General features: G+C 37.5%; 1 protein-coding gene across 1 annotated transcript in view; it reads right to left on the minus strand.

Annotated features, from left to right (window-relative positions):
* Window positions 1-17,391, minus strand: part of Thsd7b (thrombospondin type 1 domain containing 7B) — a 697,342-nt gene that overhangs the window by 355,815 nt on the left and 324,136 nt on the right. Inside the window, exons 8-9 of the mRNA XM_076866252.2 lie at window positions 16,389-16,623; window positions 7,063-7,178 (exon numbers count right to left, since the gene is read on the minus strand). Of these exons, the coding sequence (XP_076722367.2) occupies window positions 7,063-7,178; window positions 16,389-16,623 (351 nt within the window). The remainder of the gene's footprint in view (window positions 1-7,062; window positions 7,179-16,388; window positions 16,624-17,391) is intronic.

A 17,391-nucleotide genomic window follows, 5' to 3' on the forward strand; every position in this document is an offset into this window, starting at 1 on the left:
CTATGGTAATTAAACGTGTGATAATAACATAAAGGTAAAGATCAAGGATACAGAATTGAGAATCAAAGACATAAATCCATATATCTGTCATATATTTTCATACAGTTGCTGTGATCAATAAAGTGAAATATGCAGATGTCCTTTCAATCTGAAGAGATTCAGCCTGAGGTGGGCTGGGATGCTTCTCAGACATCTGTGCATTGGCAAAAAAAAAAAAACAAAAAACTCCATGGCCATGAGAAACACTGCAATTCCCAAGCTGTTGCTATTGTTAAGGAAAGGACATTGGATCCTTCAGGCAGCCATTTGCTTTATGGGCTGAAGAAAGAATAGGAGAAAATAGCAAGAAAAGTACCAAGACATTGTTCTTAATCATTTAATTAATTTATTACAGGGACTTTGAAATTGGGCCACAACAGAGTTTGAGCTTGATGGACCTTTGGTTTGCTTAAAAGAATAGGGGACTCTCACTAATCCTTTAAGGAGAAACTCAGATAAGGAAGAATGAAAGAAAAGCAGCATGGTTGGCTACAAGCCACAGATTATTCAAGGCTTGAAAATCCCTTTAAGTTTCAAGGATTTAGCTCCTAAACCAAGTCAGGACAAAATAAAACCCGACACAGCTCCTCCATGGCTAAGACACAAATCAATGCTGACACACCTGGCCCTCTGGAACCACCTTGGCTCTCCAAGAAGTTTAGCATGGATTTGGTCTGAGTCACATAATCAAGTGATTTCTCAGTCACATCATGGACCTACTAAATCAGAGCAGCTGAGAGTAGGCATGGACATCAGTATTTTTTAGAGATTTGCCAGGTGATTTTATCATACAGCCAAGTCTGAGGACCATGAATGTAACCTCTTCTCAACTTTGATGACCCACCCTAAAACCAAAGCTGCAAAAAAGTTACTCTGTCCTCATTAGTTGAGGTTACAACTTACTCAGGGTCATCCTTCTCCTAGGACACCTTTTCTCATTTCTCAGAGTCAAACTATTTTTCTCCACCCCACCATGACCTCATCATGACCTCACCTGTGTGTCCCAGATTCATGCTTCTCACTTTCCAACTTTGACAGTGACATTTCCTTGCTTAGAAATTTCTAATGAACACCACTCCACCTAGAGCTTTATACTCAAGGGAATCACAGGGGAGTTTATATAAGGGCACATTTCCAGGCCCATCTGGGTCTACTGAACTGGAATCTGCATTTATTCAAATCCTCAAGGGATGTGTATGCACATGTAAGTTTGAGTAATACTGTCTTAGAGCACCAGTCTCCAAAGTATCCTGGAAGAAAATGCTCAAGGATAGAAAACCCATTGCTATATTCAAATTTTCTATCTTCTTACAGGACATCTGTACACTTTAAACATATCTATTAATTGACAACTATATACCCATACTGCGCTGGGTTTAAAGGATCAAGTGGTGAAGACACCAAAAGTGGACCCTACATTCCATTCGTGGATTTACAATCCAGCAGGGATTAACGGGGAAAGATAAGTATGGTGAGCTCAGGAAGGAGATTTGTAGGATGCTGTGAGATGATTTACTTAGGCTGATAGGGAAGGGCCAGGGTTATCTGGGAGATGAAAGCAATATTCCTGGGGAAAGGCAGGTCAGAGTGGATGCACTTGTTGAGGGCCCAGGAAGGCAGCTGAGGAGTTTGCCAGCCTCACACACAGCAGGTGCAAGGGCTCCAAAAACCTATAGAAACACCTGCCTCATGCCTACTCTGTGCCAGGCAGAGGTCTCAATGCTTTCCTTGTAGGCAGGTATGATTAGTGACCCTGTTTTACAAATAAGTAAAGTGAGGCAGAGAGCAAGCAAAGTTTCTGTGACAGAGAAAACCTGGGAATCCAACTCTAGCCATCTGCCTCCAGTATTTCTGCTTTCAGATTCCAACCTACAGCCTCTTGACCTGGGAAAAAACATGACATATTCAAGAAGCTAAAAAAAAGGGACTTAGGCCCTGAGGTGGAGCATATTCTTAGAGCTATGAGCATTTTTCCTTAGAATGGGGGTGGTGAAATCACCATTATAGAGGCTTTGCTTTCTTACAACTGCAGATTCTGGCACTGATCCCACAGTTATTGGAGGAGAATTTCTAAACAAAGACCTGCTAATCTGCATTTTAACAGTGTTTGCAGGTGATTCAGAAGCACTGATGTTTGAGAACCATTGATTTAGAAGTACTATTTCCTGCAAAATTCCTCCCTTCTCATAGTATCCTCTAATTAACTCATGGTTATTTAATAATATCTCAGTCCCAAGGTATGAACTAAACATGAGGGTAAATAAGAATGAAGTGGAAAAATGGAAGAAATCTGAAAATTGAATCTTTACTCTTCTAGTCCCTGGCTGCCAAGCTGTGTAAAGAGTTACCTAGGCTTGAAAGTTGGGAAGCAAAAGGAGATGCCACAGAGACGTAGAACTATTTTCATTACAATGCCAGTCTTTAGACTAATTGAAACTCCGAAAATTGGAGTAAAATTTAAAGTTGCTTCAATATACAAACACTCTCTCTCTCTCTTTATATATATATATAAAATTTTTAATGTATAGTTATTTGTATACTATATATTTACATGTAGATATGTGTGTGTGTGTATGAGTGTGTATGTATATATAAAGAAAAAAAAAGATTTTAGAAGATAGAAAGACTTCCCATGTTCTTGGATAGGAAAAAATCAATATTGTCAAAATGGCCATACCACCCACAAGCAATATACACATCCAATGCAATTCATATATGTGTGTGTGTGTGTGTATATATATATATATATATATATATATATATATATATATATATATATATATATATATAGTGTGTATATTAAATAAGAAGCAGCTTTGACAAAAACTTTACATGTCTATAATTCCTCCACTCTCAGTTATAGTTAGAAGACTCTCAGGCAGCATAAAAAATTTTCTTGAATGTTGAATACATGGAATAGCAGTGGCAGAAGTAATCTCTAATCACCAGGGTGCATTGGCTCAACAAAATTAATTGTCCCACCTAAGAATGCATCAGGGGACTTTGATAGCCCCAACACCAAGTTTAAGCTGTCAGGAGGATATTGTTTTTAATTTAGTCTTTTCCTTTCTTATAACCATGTAGCCTAGGAATTATGCTAATCTTCCACAAGTAAGAAACTAAGGAAAAAAAAACTGACCCTCAATAAAACTCCAATATCATAAATTATATAATTCCTCTGCATTTTTCCAATATTTATCTTTAAGAGCCTGAAATATTTTGGGGAACATTACCATTAAAATTTCCAAAGTTGGCTTCTTAAATGCTGCCTTTTGAATGGATCAGGTTAGAGATGGTGGCTTTTCTATATCACTCTGTCTGGAAATGACATTTCCCTGGCTGTTCAACAAAACCTGTTCAATCAGTTCACACACTTTGGATCTTCATTCAAAAAAAAAAAAAAATGGGAGATTTTCTGGAAGAGATTGTTATTTTCACTCCTCAAATGATCAGAAATCAATAGTTTTCTATACTCCAATAGTAATTTAGCCAAATAAGAAATCAGGAAAACCATCCCATTCGAAAAAACCTAATAAACCTTAAAAAGAAAAAAAAAAACTCTAGAATTAATCTAACCAAGAGGCAAAAGAGCTCTAAAATGAAAATTATAGAATACTAAAAAAAAAACAAACCAAAACAAACAAACAAACAAACAAAAACAAAGATCTTAGAATATAGAAAGACTTCCCATGTTCTTGGACAGGAAGAATCAATATTGTCAAAATGGCCATACCACCCACAAGCAATATACACATCCAATGCAATTCCCATTGAAATACCAATGATGATATTAACAGAATTAGAAAAAAAAATTCTTAAATTTATTTGGAAGAATAAGAGACCAGAATATCCAAAACAATACTAAAAAAATGCAAGAGGTATCATAATATTTGGACTTGCATTATCCTGTAACACTTTTATAACAAAACAATATTGGCATCAAAATAGACATAAAGTCTAATGACCAATGGAACAGAATAAAATACATAGCTACAAACCCACTTAAATACAGCTGTCCAATATTTGACAAAGGCACCAAAAATATATTTTGGCAAAAAGACTTTTTAACAAATGGTGCTGGGACAACTGGGTAGCTATATGTAGAAAAATTACATTAGCACCCTATCTCTCACCCTGCACAAAACTCAAATTGAAACGGATCACAGACTTAGGAATTAGACTAGGGACCTAGTAACTACTAGAAGAAAAAATAGGGTCAATACACATCATGCAGGGGCTGGCGCAAACTTCCTTAACAAGACCCTCCCCCACAAAAAAAAAAAAAAACAAACCAAGAAGCAATAAGTGGGATGCCATAAAACTGAAAATCTTCAGCAAAGCAAAGGAAACAAGAGTGTGAAGAGAGAGCCTACAGAGTGGGAGAAAATCGTGACCAACTACTTCTCTGATAGGAAATTAACACCAGAATGTACAAAGAACTTAAAAAACTTATCACCAAAATAAAAATAACCCAATCAATATATGGGGAAAAGAACTAAACAGAAATTTTTCAAGAAATGCAACTAGTCAACCAATATATGGAAAAAAAGTTCAATATTTCTAGAAATCCAAGAAATACAAATCAAGTAAGATTCCATCTCATTCCAGTAAGAATGACAATGATAAAAAAAATATGAACAATAATGAATGCTGGCAAGGTTGTAGGGAAAAGTGTTCCATTGTTGGTGGGATTGTAGCCTAGTACAACCACTCTGGAAAGCAGTATGGAGATTCCTCAACAATATAGGGATGGAACCAGGATATGACCCAGCCATTATGCTCCTTGGTGTTTTCCCAAAAGATCTAAAATTGGCACACTACAGTGATACAGGCACCTCAATGTTATAGCAGTAAAATTCACAATAGCTACATAATGGAATCAACCCAGATGCCAGTCAATAGAAGAATGGATTAAGAAATTGTTATTGATGTATACATATGCGTATGCGTGTGTGTGTGGAGTTCTAATTCAACTATAAAAATGAATTAAATTATGGCATTTGCTGGTAAACTGGGGGAAATGGAGAATATCATGCTAAGTGCAATAAGTCAGAAACTCAAAGGTCAAAGGCTTTCTCTCATATGTGAAAGCTAGACTAAAATAAACAAAAGTGGAGGGAAGGATAGGATAACATAAGTGAAGGTCAGCAATGCAGAAGAAGGAGATCAAGAGGCAGAGCAGAGGGATAGGTAAGGGTGACAATGCAGAATGAATTCTTAAAAAGTAATGTTATGTAAAGACATAAATAGATCACGGGGAACTTCACCTTTATGCATACGGATAAAGGACCAAATATAAATTAATAGATGAGCAAAGGAAGTCTGCTAGAGTAGAGGAAGGAGAATGGGAAAGAGAGAGGGAGTATGAGAGTTTAATGGATAGATCATGAACTGAAATTGAATTCCATGCATGTATGCATTTGTCAGGATGAACCCAACTGCTAACAAATAAAACTCTAATTAAAGAAAAGATCATAAACACAATAAACTGTGGTTTCAAAGTTCCTCTTCACTTAATACACACATTTTAACATATATTTATATCTATACATATATATTTGTGTGTTTATAGAAAGAAATAGTGTATGTGTGTGTGTGTGTGTGTGTGTATAGTATTTATGTGTGTTGCTTAGAACCCAGGGCCCCTCACAGATGCTAGACAAGTGTTCTATCACTGAAGTACATCCTCAAACTCACATTAATATATTTATTTCTGATTCTGTTGGTAAGCAAAGTTCATTGGATGCTTCTTCATTATTTCTGGCGCAAAGTAATAAGAAGATGAATGGCAGAAATAAAAAACTTTGTGCAGGTACCCCACCATTGTGATACAAGACACAAATAATGACAGTCTTCAAGAGCTGTCACTATCCCTTTGCCAAATACTTACAGGTAGTCTGAAGGGCCATTATATCTGTGCTGATGTTGGTCATATTTTAATGTCGCTCTCATGAATTGACACTATAGATGTACGAATAAAAAAACATTTGGGAGATTCTAGAGGCACAGGGCTGAGATTTTCTAAGAAAAAGTGCTAATGCTTTAAATCTCTGACAGGTCCTCCCTGTATATTTCCCTATTTCTTCTGGCAGCAGCTGCACAGCAAGAGTATAAAAGCCATGCCTGCTTGAAAGCACCTGAGCACTAAGGAAAGGCCAGATACCAGTGGAGGAGATCCACTTAACTCACTCAGCACTAGCATTAATATTCTTTCTTGGATTTGCCTTTCCATGCTGTGGCAATGGGTAAAAGCCCATGAACAAAGGCCATGGGTATGAGACTAGGGGAAAAGGACCAAATTTTCAACTCCAAAAATGAAGCTTCCGGATTACGAGTACTTGTATTTCCACATGGACTAGCCCATCAGGGCACTGCAATAAGCTTTGGGAAAAGAACTATTTCAAGATAGAGGGTCACTTCACTAAAACACCCCTCTGTATTCAGATAGGACCTGGGTACCAAATGCCCTGGGCCAGAACCCTCCAAATATACCCAGGTGTGAGATGCATCACCACTAAAAAGGAAGAAATATATAAAATTTATAAGGCCAGTGTTTGTATTTTGTTCAATACTTTAATATCTTCTCTCTTGTTCTCCCACGTAGTTATACTGATGAGTGATATAAGCATAGTACTTAAACACTATATCTCAGTAAAGGTGCTTGGAACTGTGCTCCAAGCACACAGGGCCACACAGAAACTGTGACAGTGATGGTGATTTAGAAGGAAGCACATTGGATTAAATGGTCAAAATGCCACAACACTTTTAGTAGAAGATGAATACTCCTGAAATGTGGACCAGTGGAATTATGGTGTGTGATAACTAAATAGGTTTTCCTTTCCAAGTTCCGATAAATCTGGAAATGCAGACTACATTTACACTCTTTTATCAACCTTGTTCTCAAGAAGACAGGCAAATGGAAGATAAAGGACATGCACATTCCATACCCTTCCACCCATGTAGCAGTGAGAAAGCAATCAGATGGGTGGGAGGGAGAGCAGCAGGAAAGCCGTGCCAGCATACCTGGTTGACACAACCGTGGGCAGGGCGTCCACTCGCTGAAAGCAGTCACAATGCAGTCTTTCTTGCATGAGAGGAAGCAGGGTCGCACAGTTTCTGGTCGAGTCGAGTCTGGACATCTGTCAACATGAAGAGACTATGTCATTGCCTCTGGGGGACTGTAAGTGATTTAACAGAATTGTAGCATTTCAGTACTGAGGATACTGAGGCCCTCTTGTTCCTTTTATAGATGAGGGAAGAAGGACCCAGGGATGTAATGCTACACGCTCAGGTACTCACAGCCAGAGGCAGAGCCCAAAGCACACTCGGCTCCCTTAACCCAGACCCAAAACACTTTTCTCTAAACCAGGAATACAACATTCCCTGACACCAAAGAAAGTCAAATGCCAAATAAGTGTCTTGTCATCAGCATCAATTCAGATAGGATTTGATTTCTTTTTCAGAACAAATGAATTTTTTTTTGAAAAGTGTATTATTCAGGGTGACACAGCAAATGTGTGATGATATCCCACAAAAGGAAGAGAAAAATTCAAAGCCATATATGTATATACTGAGACAAAAATCATCAAACATCATTTAAAAGTATCGTGCATCTTTGCTCATTAATAAAAGAATAATCGATACATTTTTCTATAGAACATATAGGTTGAGGAAGAAAGTAAGATATGATAGTCTGAAAATAATATACTGGCTAGCATTAACAAGAGAAACATCAATTTTGTTATTATGTGGATAATTAATTAAATGTACATATGTGGAAGAAAATTAATACATATAGTCAATGGACTCATAGGCACTTAGAAGAAATGAAGTTCAGAAAATAGCAAAATAGTTTTTGTTTGCTTGTTTGCCTCATTATTTCCATGGGCACAGAGGGCTAAAAAATTAGCTTTACCTACAACTGTGATACTCCATGAAGGAATCAGGGAAGCACTTTGCAACAACATGTATTTGGGTTTCCAATGCTGTTTCCCTGGGCTTCCTATGAAGCAGAGCACAGCATGCATAGAACTTAACACATGAACTGAGCAGCGGCTGCCTGGCGCACAGCTTATAAGTACTTCACCTATGTTATGATTTATATATGAGGTGTCCCCCAGAAGCTCATGTGTGAGACAATGTAAGAAATTTTGGAGGTGAAATGTTTGGGTTATGAGAACTTTAACCTAATCAGTGCATTAATTCAATGATATGGATTAACTTGGTGGTACCTGCAGGCAAGTAGGGTAGAGATGGAGGTGGTCACTGGGGGGGTGTGCCTCTGGGGTTTGTGTTTTGTCCCTGCTGAACAGAGCTCTCTGCTTCCTCATTGCCATATTCTGAGCTGCCTTCCTCCATTACCTTTCCACCACAGTGTTTTGCCTCACCTCTGGACCAAAACTGTGGTGTTGGTCAATGGTGGACTGAGACCTCTGAAACTATGAACTAGAAATAAATTTTTCCTCTTCAACATTGTTCCTTTCAGGTCTTTCATCACAGCAATGCAAAATCTGACTAAAACAGCCTACATTTTTTTTTCCATTTTCTCCTAACAGAAGTGTAAATCTTAATTTTCATATGATAAACTGATACGCTGAAATAAGTAGTGGGCCCAAGGGCACATGAAGACAATGCACTTGCACAGAATTATGATGGAAAGATCATCCATCTATCAACTTTAACCTGATAATCAATAGACTTTCAGTGGGAGAAAACAGAGAAAATGGAGGTGATAATTCTAACAAGGAAATAATAGGCTACAATATCATACACCCAGATGAAAATTCAGAGTGAAAGATCCACCAAGTGTATACAGAATATTCAACATGAAAACACTAGTGTTAGGGATCAGACAGATGAGGATGGTGGGAAAAAGAGGTTAAGAGAATAATTCTAGCTGGCCCCCACATTCTGTCTTTTCTTTTTTTTAAAGAGAGAGTGAGAGAGGGAGAGAGAGAATTTTAATATTTATTTTTTAGTTATCGGCTGACACAACATCTTTGTTTGTATGTGATGCTGAGGATCGAACCTGGGCCGCACGCATGCCAGGTGAGCGCTACCGCTTGAGCCACATCCTCAGCCCACATTCTTTCTTTTCTAAGAAGCAATTTACCTGCAGCTCTGCCTGGCCTCAATGGACAGGAAATGTCACATTCCTCAGTAAACTACCTGTTTACTGCAGGTGAAATGCAGGTCCAAAATAATGTTGATAAGAGGAACCCAAGTTACCCTTAAAGAGGAGACTTTTGTAACCAGATCCTGAAACTCTGGGAGATAAGGATAATTCTAACTGTAAGAATAGATGGTTAAGAATCCAATTAGAACCAAGCAACATGGGCCAAGGTGACCTAGAATTGCCATGACACTGGAGACTAGAAAGTCTGATGTCACCCTGCTGTCAGTCAAAATTAAGACTGAGTATCCCTTTTCCTTTTTCCTATTCCTTCAATAAACTCATTCCTGTTACTCTGAGGGGCATATCTTAAATCTCTCTGACTTTGTCACAAGAATTGGAGTTTAAAGAGGGGGTCTTCATGTTGCCTCAATGTCTCAGAAGGCCCCATATCTATAATACAAGGACTGTTCAAATTTTAAACACAGAATATGAGAAGAATTAATCATGGTTGATGCAAAAATAAAAATAGATTACTTAAAGGAGAAGAATCTGTCTGACATCAGACTATAACTGGCATCGCTTTCAAAATGAAAGCATTTGCACAGTTTTAAAATTTTAGGAACACTATAAAGTATGGGAGATTGAATTTTGCTTTGGAAAGGAAAGTTCCAAAACATCATTGTTGCCACAGTAAGATAAAAATGCAGTGGTTGAAAGATGAAGATAGAAGGGGTAGGAGAGGGTGGAAGTTAGGGTGTTCTTGTCCAACAAAGCAGGTATTGAGAGACTTCATTTGAGTACAAGTGAAGTGAGAAAGCAAGGTTGTTAGGGTTGCAATGTTTGCATCCCCAAAATTCACCTGTTGAAATCCTAAGCCTCCATGTGATGGTATTGGAAGCTGGGGCCTTTAGGAGGTGACTAGTTCAGGAAGATAGAGCTCTCATGAATGGGACTAGTACCCTTACAAGGACAGAAACAAGAAAACTTGCTCCCTCCCTCAGCTCTGTGCAGACATAACAAGGTCAATGGCAAACCTGGAAGAGGCAGGAACCTGAATTAGAACTGACCAGACTGTCAACCTAGAGATTTCCCTCCTCTAAAACTATGAGAAATATTGTTGTTTAGGCCACTTGGTCTACGACATTTTTGGTATAGCCATCCAAACTAAGACAGATGCCCTTAAGAATATTAATCAGAAGTACTAATGTAACCAACAAACAGAATGCCACATGATGGATGGAGTTAGCAGAAAGGAGCTAAGGCTCATTACTTTTATGGGCACTAATCAAGGGATGACCATTTAAAATTGATAAACAAAGAGGTGATGTGAATAATTAATATAAACATAAAAAACATCATTAGAAGTTAGGAGGTCAGCAACAGAAAAGAAGAATAGGGAAGAGTGTATATCAGTGTTCGCCATTTAGACATAAGACACAGCACAAATAGAAAAGGATCTAACACAGTGGTACTGGGCAGGACCCAAGGAGGGAAGGGTGGATGGCAGCAGGGGTGGCACCAGGCTTCTCACTATTCACCTTTATAGACTTATGATTGGTGAACTAACTGGGTACTCACTAAACCAAAAGAGAGAAAAAGCAACATTGTCCAAAAAAAAAAAAAAAAAATGGGTTTTGTTTGGGGAGTGGGATAGAAAGTGAAGTAGGCAGATGGTTGGAAATCTATTGCTTTCGATCATCGATCCCTTTGTATTATTTTATTCTATTCTGGAGCATAGAATGCATTCACAAAAATAACAAAAGTGAAAAATGTAAATATCCACAAAAATATCACTCAATAAATTACTATTAATGGCATTATTATTAACCATTCTTAATACACACACAAATACACATTCAGTTCAATCAAATGCATCCATTCCATGAGTGAAACAATAGAAAGAAGAGTATGAGAGTTGAAGGATACAGTGTCACTTAAACAAGCCACTCTGGTAAGGGAAATTTATATCATACCTTAGTAAAGATAGCAAAACCCACTAAAATCATTCCTAAATCCATTGTTCATACCCTGAGGTCTACTAAAAATAAATTGAACTGCCATTTATTCTAACGCCTCTGCAACCTCTCCTGGTACACCGTTGCAAGTGATGAAGTGCCACTTGAGTAATGCCTATTCTTGTATGAACTGAGGGTCACAGGGTAGGGGACCCACTTCCTCCGAAACTTTCCCATCAAACACTCCTTTAAAAGTTCACCCAACAGCCCAGAAAGATGAGTGCCAGGAGTGAAGCTTTCTACAAAGGGTTGCTCATAATGAAGGACTTCCTTCACTGCAATTAGGAGTAGGTGTTAAAGTCTTTGGGGGGAACTGATATTGCCTTCTTCATTGACTATTTACTAGCAGCACTCACAATAAAGGTTCACCGGAAATAACGTCAACTCTCCATAAGGGAGAGAGTGAACAGAAACAGCCTCATTGTCTCAGTGGCAAAGGTCAGGCCTGGGCTTACAGTGTTTTTATAGAAGCAATGAACTGAGGGCTTTCCTGGACGTGCAAGTGATTCCCGGTCTGAGAAGGGCCAAATTTTCTCTTGCCTGTGAAGTTGTCTTTTTGTTCATTTTTTTCTGCTAGTAAGGTTTATCTTTGCCTCATGGGTTCAACTTCCTCTTCCTATTTATCTACATGTTTCTATCCCTTCAGTATCGACACATTTTAATTTCTTGTCAGTGTTCAAAAAAATCATCGACTATTAGTAACTTAAGTGTCTGATTTCCAAAACAATAAAAAGTTTATTTTCTGTATTATTTTGGTCACTGACCAAAACATGGCTTTTGACATCTTCCATGCTGTTTGAAGTATGTGTGTGCTATACACAAGACAGGCGCTGTGCATACACTAATTTTGAATGTCTTGAGGGTGTAATTCCATCTTACACCATATCTTTAAAATGCCAGATCTTTCCTTGGTATAATCAGAAACAGTAAATAAATCATTAAATACTATTTTATACTACTGAAGCCAAAAGACAAATCCCTGGGGAATATGTGGGAAATTTTTTCAGCTATTTCTAAAATAAGAATTGCATGCTTAAAAACCAGGAAAACGTAAGGATTCACTTTTTGGTCATTAATCAAATTAATGCTCTGCACCTTTTGTGATAATTTATGCATCCTACTTTCAGGAAAACATGTTGGTCCTGGATTGGCACTACTCTTGATAAAATGTGAATTTATTCATTTCAGTACATTTATTTTCCTGAACTTGCACTAGGATGCTCTGTTGTATTGTCTCTTGGTTATCCTGTAGGCCCCAGCTTTTTATAAGCACTGTGCAGAAATGCATCAAGCTGAGCTACCTAGCCTGCTATTCTTCATGATGCCTCTATCAACAAGATGCACACACAACGCTCCATCTCCCTGATCACTCGTCCGACCCAGGACAGAGTGTATTCATCTCCCTCAGCCAGATGGGGCAAATCTGCCAACTTTTTATACATTAAGTGTTTAAATGGATCTATTTATTACTATGTCTCACACAAATGCCAGGTGTTTTCACACTGAAGGCAGAAAGTGCCTTATCAGGAACTTTCAAAGACTTTGAATTGTGTGTTTGAATCTTTGTTATTATTATTTTTTTGGACATTGTAAGTGCAAAAAAAAAAAATAGTGAAACAAAACCAAATAATACTCCAAAAATATCCCAACAAGCTCTCACTTCTGGTTCAGTTGGGTCCTAGCTAGTTCTCATTTTCTGATATGATCAGTTCTATTACACATACAATGGTAACTTTCTCACCCACACAATTACATGGAAACCGAAGCACCAACCCAGGGAGGCAAGAACTTGCAAGAAACTCTGGGCTTCACAGTACAGTGAGTTTACAGATAAAAACACATTATTTTAGCCCATTTATTCCATGGAGACAGACTTCCTTTTCTCTACTCTGAAATATTCTTTAGGAAACTTTCTTCTTCCTGCCTGTTTCTATTCCCATATTCCCACCCTCAGGAGTTCACAAGTTACTAGGGGTCTACTTCCATTGTAATGGCTTTCATGTGAAAAAGAATAAAATACATATTTTTTGAAAGAATAGATCAATGAATACTTTCTATTGCTGATAATCTCACTAGATGCTTCACTGGACATTATGTATTATTTTCTTAGCTCAATTAATTTCATTAACCTGAAGAATTTTAATTAAGTAAATTGATGGAAGTCAAGGAATGCTGCTCAATTTAAGCAGGATTACTTAGAGACATACAGTAAGAATCAAAATTAGGTTGTGAAGTCTCCAGTCTCATTGACAGTGCAAAGAGTTACTAGCATTAGCAATGCCTTTCAGGACACACACACACACACACACACACACACACACACACGTATACGTGTGGGAGGAGATTGGGGAAAGATTTGTGTGAATGATTTTTCTGTGTTAATAAGCTGTAGCAAACTATAAGTTATTCACTGTAATAATATTTCAGTCTCACATATGTGAATTTTCAAACAAATACATTTAGTTTATGAATTATTCTTTAAAATGTAAACCTCCAGTAATCACACATCATTTTTTAAAATGTATTTATTGGTGCATGTTAATTATGCAGAATGGGAGGTTTCACTGTGGCCCAGTCATGCTTCACGCATCTTTAAGTTAACAAATGAGTAAACTGTGCTCAGAAACCTTTATTAAAATTGTTATTCAAAGTGATTATTAGATACAAAAGGAAATTGAGGACTATTTTGAACATATAACTCAGTTTTTCCTGTCCAAATAGCCCTTTGAAATGTGATAATTTATTCAGTAGATGTCAGTTTCAATTCTAATGCCCCTTTGCTAAGAAATGAACAAATTATATTCACGTCAAGTAGATTTTAACTGCTGTTCAGAGCTGAAAAGTTTGATGGAAGAGAGATCAAACTTCAGGAATACTAAATTTTCTTATCACTATAAAGAATAATAGCTTACTGCATTCTGTGTGGGGTTTATTCCTATACCTAAGCCATACTTATTTTTATGTCCATCATAATGTTTCCAACATCTTTTTTAAAAAAGTTGAAAATCTGGGTCATAAAACTAAACATTATCAAGGCTGCAGTCCTTCTCAGATAAAGGAGTCCCCAACTCTGCATAATGCCATCAAAAGCCTTTCAGGATTTCAGCATTTCCGTTTAGCCTCCTGAATTAGATTATCACCTGAATCAGGTGACATAAAATGTTATAGTCCATGTTTGTCCATAACCCCATTGATTCATCAATTGCATTCGATCTATGTGGCACTATGACTAAAAGGCAAGTTGAAAAATATAAGTGAAAAAGATTGATATTCCTCCAAACATCATAAATCTTGTACAGCTTTATGCTAGGGCAGAAATAATATTTATGGGTCAATAAGAGTACATCAAGTGAATGACCACTCATTGCTCTTCATGATAGCCCCCTTTGCCCAAATTTAGCTATGGTAAATATATATTTTCTTTGTTTATTGAAGCAAATGATAAACATTTAGCTTCTCTTGATTCCCTGTTCTTCATATCCAATCCTTGTCAAACCCTATTGCTCCCCTACCCAGAGGTGTGGTTCACTCATGAATTCCAGAAATGCTTACGGGACATTAACTACATGCCAAATGCTACTAAAGATTATTTATTGTTGCAACAATAAAAAGCAATCAAGGGGCTGGGATTGTAGAGTGCATGCCTCACACATATGAAGTACTGGGTTCTATCCTCAACACCACATAAAAATAAATTTTTAAAAAAGGTATGCATATATGTGTAATATATATGTGATAATTTATATATATATATAAATAAAAGAAAAAAAACACATTAAAAACACTCAATCCCAGCTCTCTGAATGCCATATTTAGGAGGAAGGACTGGTGAGGTCTTCCTGGCCATGCTTAGCTTCAAGTTATGCTTACCTTTGCATGTATTTGCAGAACTACCCGTTACTTGGCTGCTGGGGCACAAGCAGTGGGCAAAATCTCATCAGTCTTCACTATTTCTTCGATGAGCATCTCCTTTTCTTTAACTGAGCTTCTAGGACTTTCCTTACACATGGCCAAAGTACACAAAATTATGAATAAGATCCAGGGCCCTTCACCACAGGGCTACAGATGAAATTATTCTGCTGTTTGAGTTTGCCAATGACAGGGACCCAAATTAGACCACAATAGGTAGAGGAGCAAAAGGGCCTATCTATGTTGCCACAAAAGGCCGGGGTGTAGGAAGGAGGGATGGGACCAGAGTTTGATGCTGTCAGAATTTTTTCTGCCTACATTTATGCTTCTTTCTGAGCATCAGCATATTCTCTCCTGCCTTTTCCACTACTCCTGACCATGGCTGTCACAGTTTCTGGTTCAAAGGCTTAGAATACCAGGTATAGAAAGAAAGAAGACTTAGATTTTCCCAATTTGAAAATTCCTGGAGAAAGAGACTAAGTAGTTGATCTTTTCATATCAGACCAAAGATTCCACCAGCCCATCCTGGTGACCTGCAACTCCTGTGGCTGGGATGGAGTCTCCAAATTCAACCACTGGATAATATCTGTGGTTATGCCAGTCATCACTTTGAACAGAGCATAGGTCCCTATATTTTCTTCTTTACCAGTCTTCCCATGAAAAAGAAATATATAGAGAAGAAATTTCCACAGCTGAGTTCTGCAGTCAATTACTTTTTACCTCCCATCACCTACAATTCTCTTTGACCCTTTTTGAAATCTATATTCTAGTTGCCATGTTCATATTTCTTCCTGCTTTAAAAAAATTAGTATCTCCAAGTTCAGAAAGTATAAAAAGCATGCAATTATATTTTCCTTTAGGGTATGAATTAGCCCAATCAAAATAGCTGTCTGGATTTATCTGCTCACTTCTGGAAAGGTCAGAGTGAAACACAACCCTATAATTCAAAGCTTAGTGCCTTTTTGTTCACTGAATCTATGTGATTTGAGAAGAGTCAATAATAATAATAATAAGATCAGTACTAGAATGCTTGCTTGATTATTCAAATACTTCCAGTGTTTTTGGACATTGCTTACTTTTACATATTGAATAATACACATAACATAAACAAAACTAGTTGTACCTATTATAAGTGTGTTCCTCTTTAAAGCATATCTTTAGGTCTTCAAGGGTCAAACGAGAATAATAACAATAAAATGCCTCTTACACCACCACTGACCCAAGCATATCATTTGTTTGATAAATGTTTCCAATTAAAAATATGCAAGTATGCAATAATGATATGCACTTTCACTAATAGGCTAATATACCTTTTGGTCATCACTTGTCCCACGTGACTTTTGACACAGAAGATCCTCCGTGTCTGAATGCCCACACCACATGTAGCTTCTCCATTCCAGCCAACAGTTGCATTAAGTGCAGTTACCAACGTGTTTTCAGAGCAGGGGCCCCAAGGCGATGTTTCCCAATAGAGTTGCATACAGGGGTGGTCGTTGCATACACGATGTTCTTGAAGAGCCTGACTAGGAGGACATGGCTTTCCACCTGCAGAAAATTAAAATATAGCATCATACATAACTGTTGGTTTTGCTGTTATTGCTGTTCTTATGATTTTAGATGTTTTAATGATCCAAAGACCTGAGCCACTGAACCCTTTGTTCCACTCTAAGATCAAGGATTTCGGTCTTGACATCAACCTCAGGATAATATATTATAGGCATTTGTCCACACCAAATAGATTATAAAATTAATGGACTAGCCTCTCCTCCTCTGGAGCATGCACCTCTGAGATAAACTCGCAAAGAAAACAGATTTTCTTTTACTATTATTATGCCTATATGAATTAGTCAGACAGAACAGTCCTTGACCTTGAAATAATATTACATGAGACATGCGTGATATACACATGTGTGTCTATACATAGATTCCCTTTCCTAAGAAAGGCATTATTTTTATCAGAGATCCATTTTTAATACACCCATTCTCCATCAAGCAGTGCATTTTATTGCACTTGAGAAATCCAGAAGTATCTGTTGCAGTCTGGGGGTAGAGGGCTCAACCTAGAGCTCTGAAATTATATCTGACAGTGCGATCCACTGGGAGGGAGACCAGACAGATGTACATCCTTACACTCTTACGTGAATCAGATAATCAAATATCATTACTGTCTTTTTGTTCACATTTTACTATTAATGTAAAAAGTGGTATTTATCTGAAGTATTGATCTTTTCCTACTCTTCTGCACTATAATGTTTTATTCAGTAGGCTAAATGCACAAGATTTGTAACTCTGGTTCTATTATTCTCATTATTG

This window comes from Callospermophilus lateralis, chromosome 9, assembly GCF_048772815.1.
Source record: "Callospermophilus lateralis isolate mCalLat2 chromosome 9, mCalLat2.hap1, whole genome shotgun sequence".
NCBI classification, from domain to species: Eukaryota; Metazoa; Chordata; class Mammalia; order Rodentia; family Sciuridae; genus Callospermophilus; species Callospermophilus lateralis.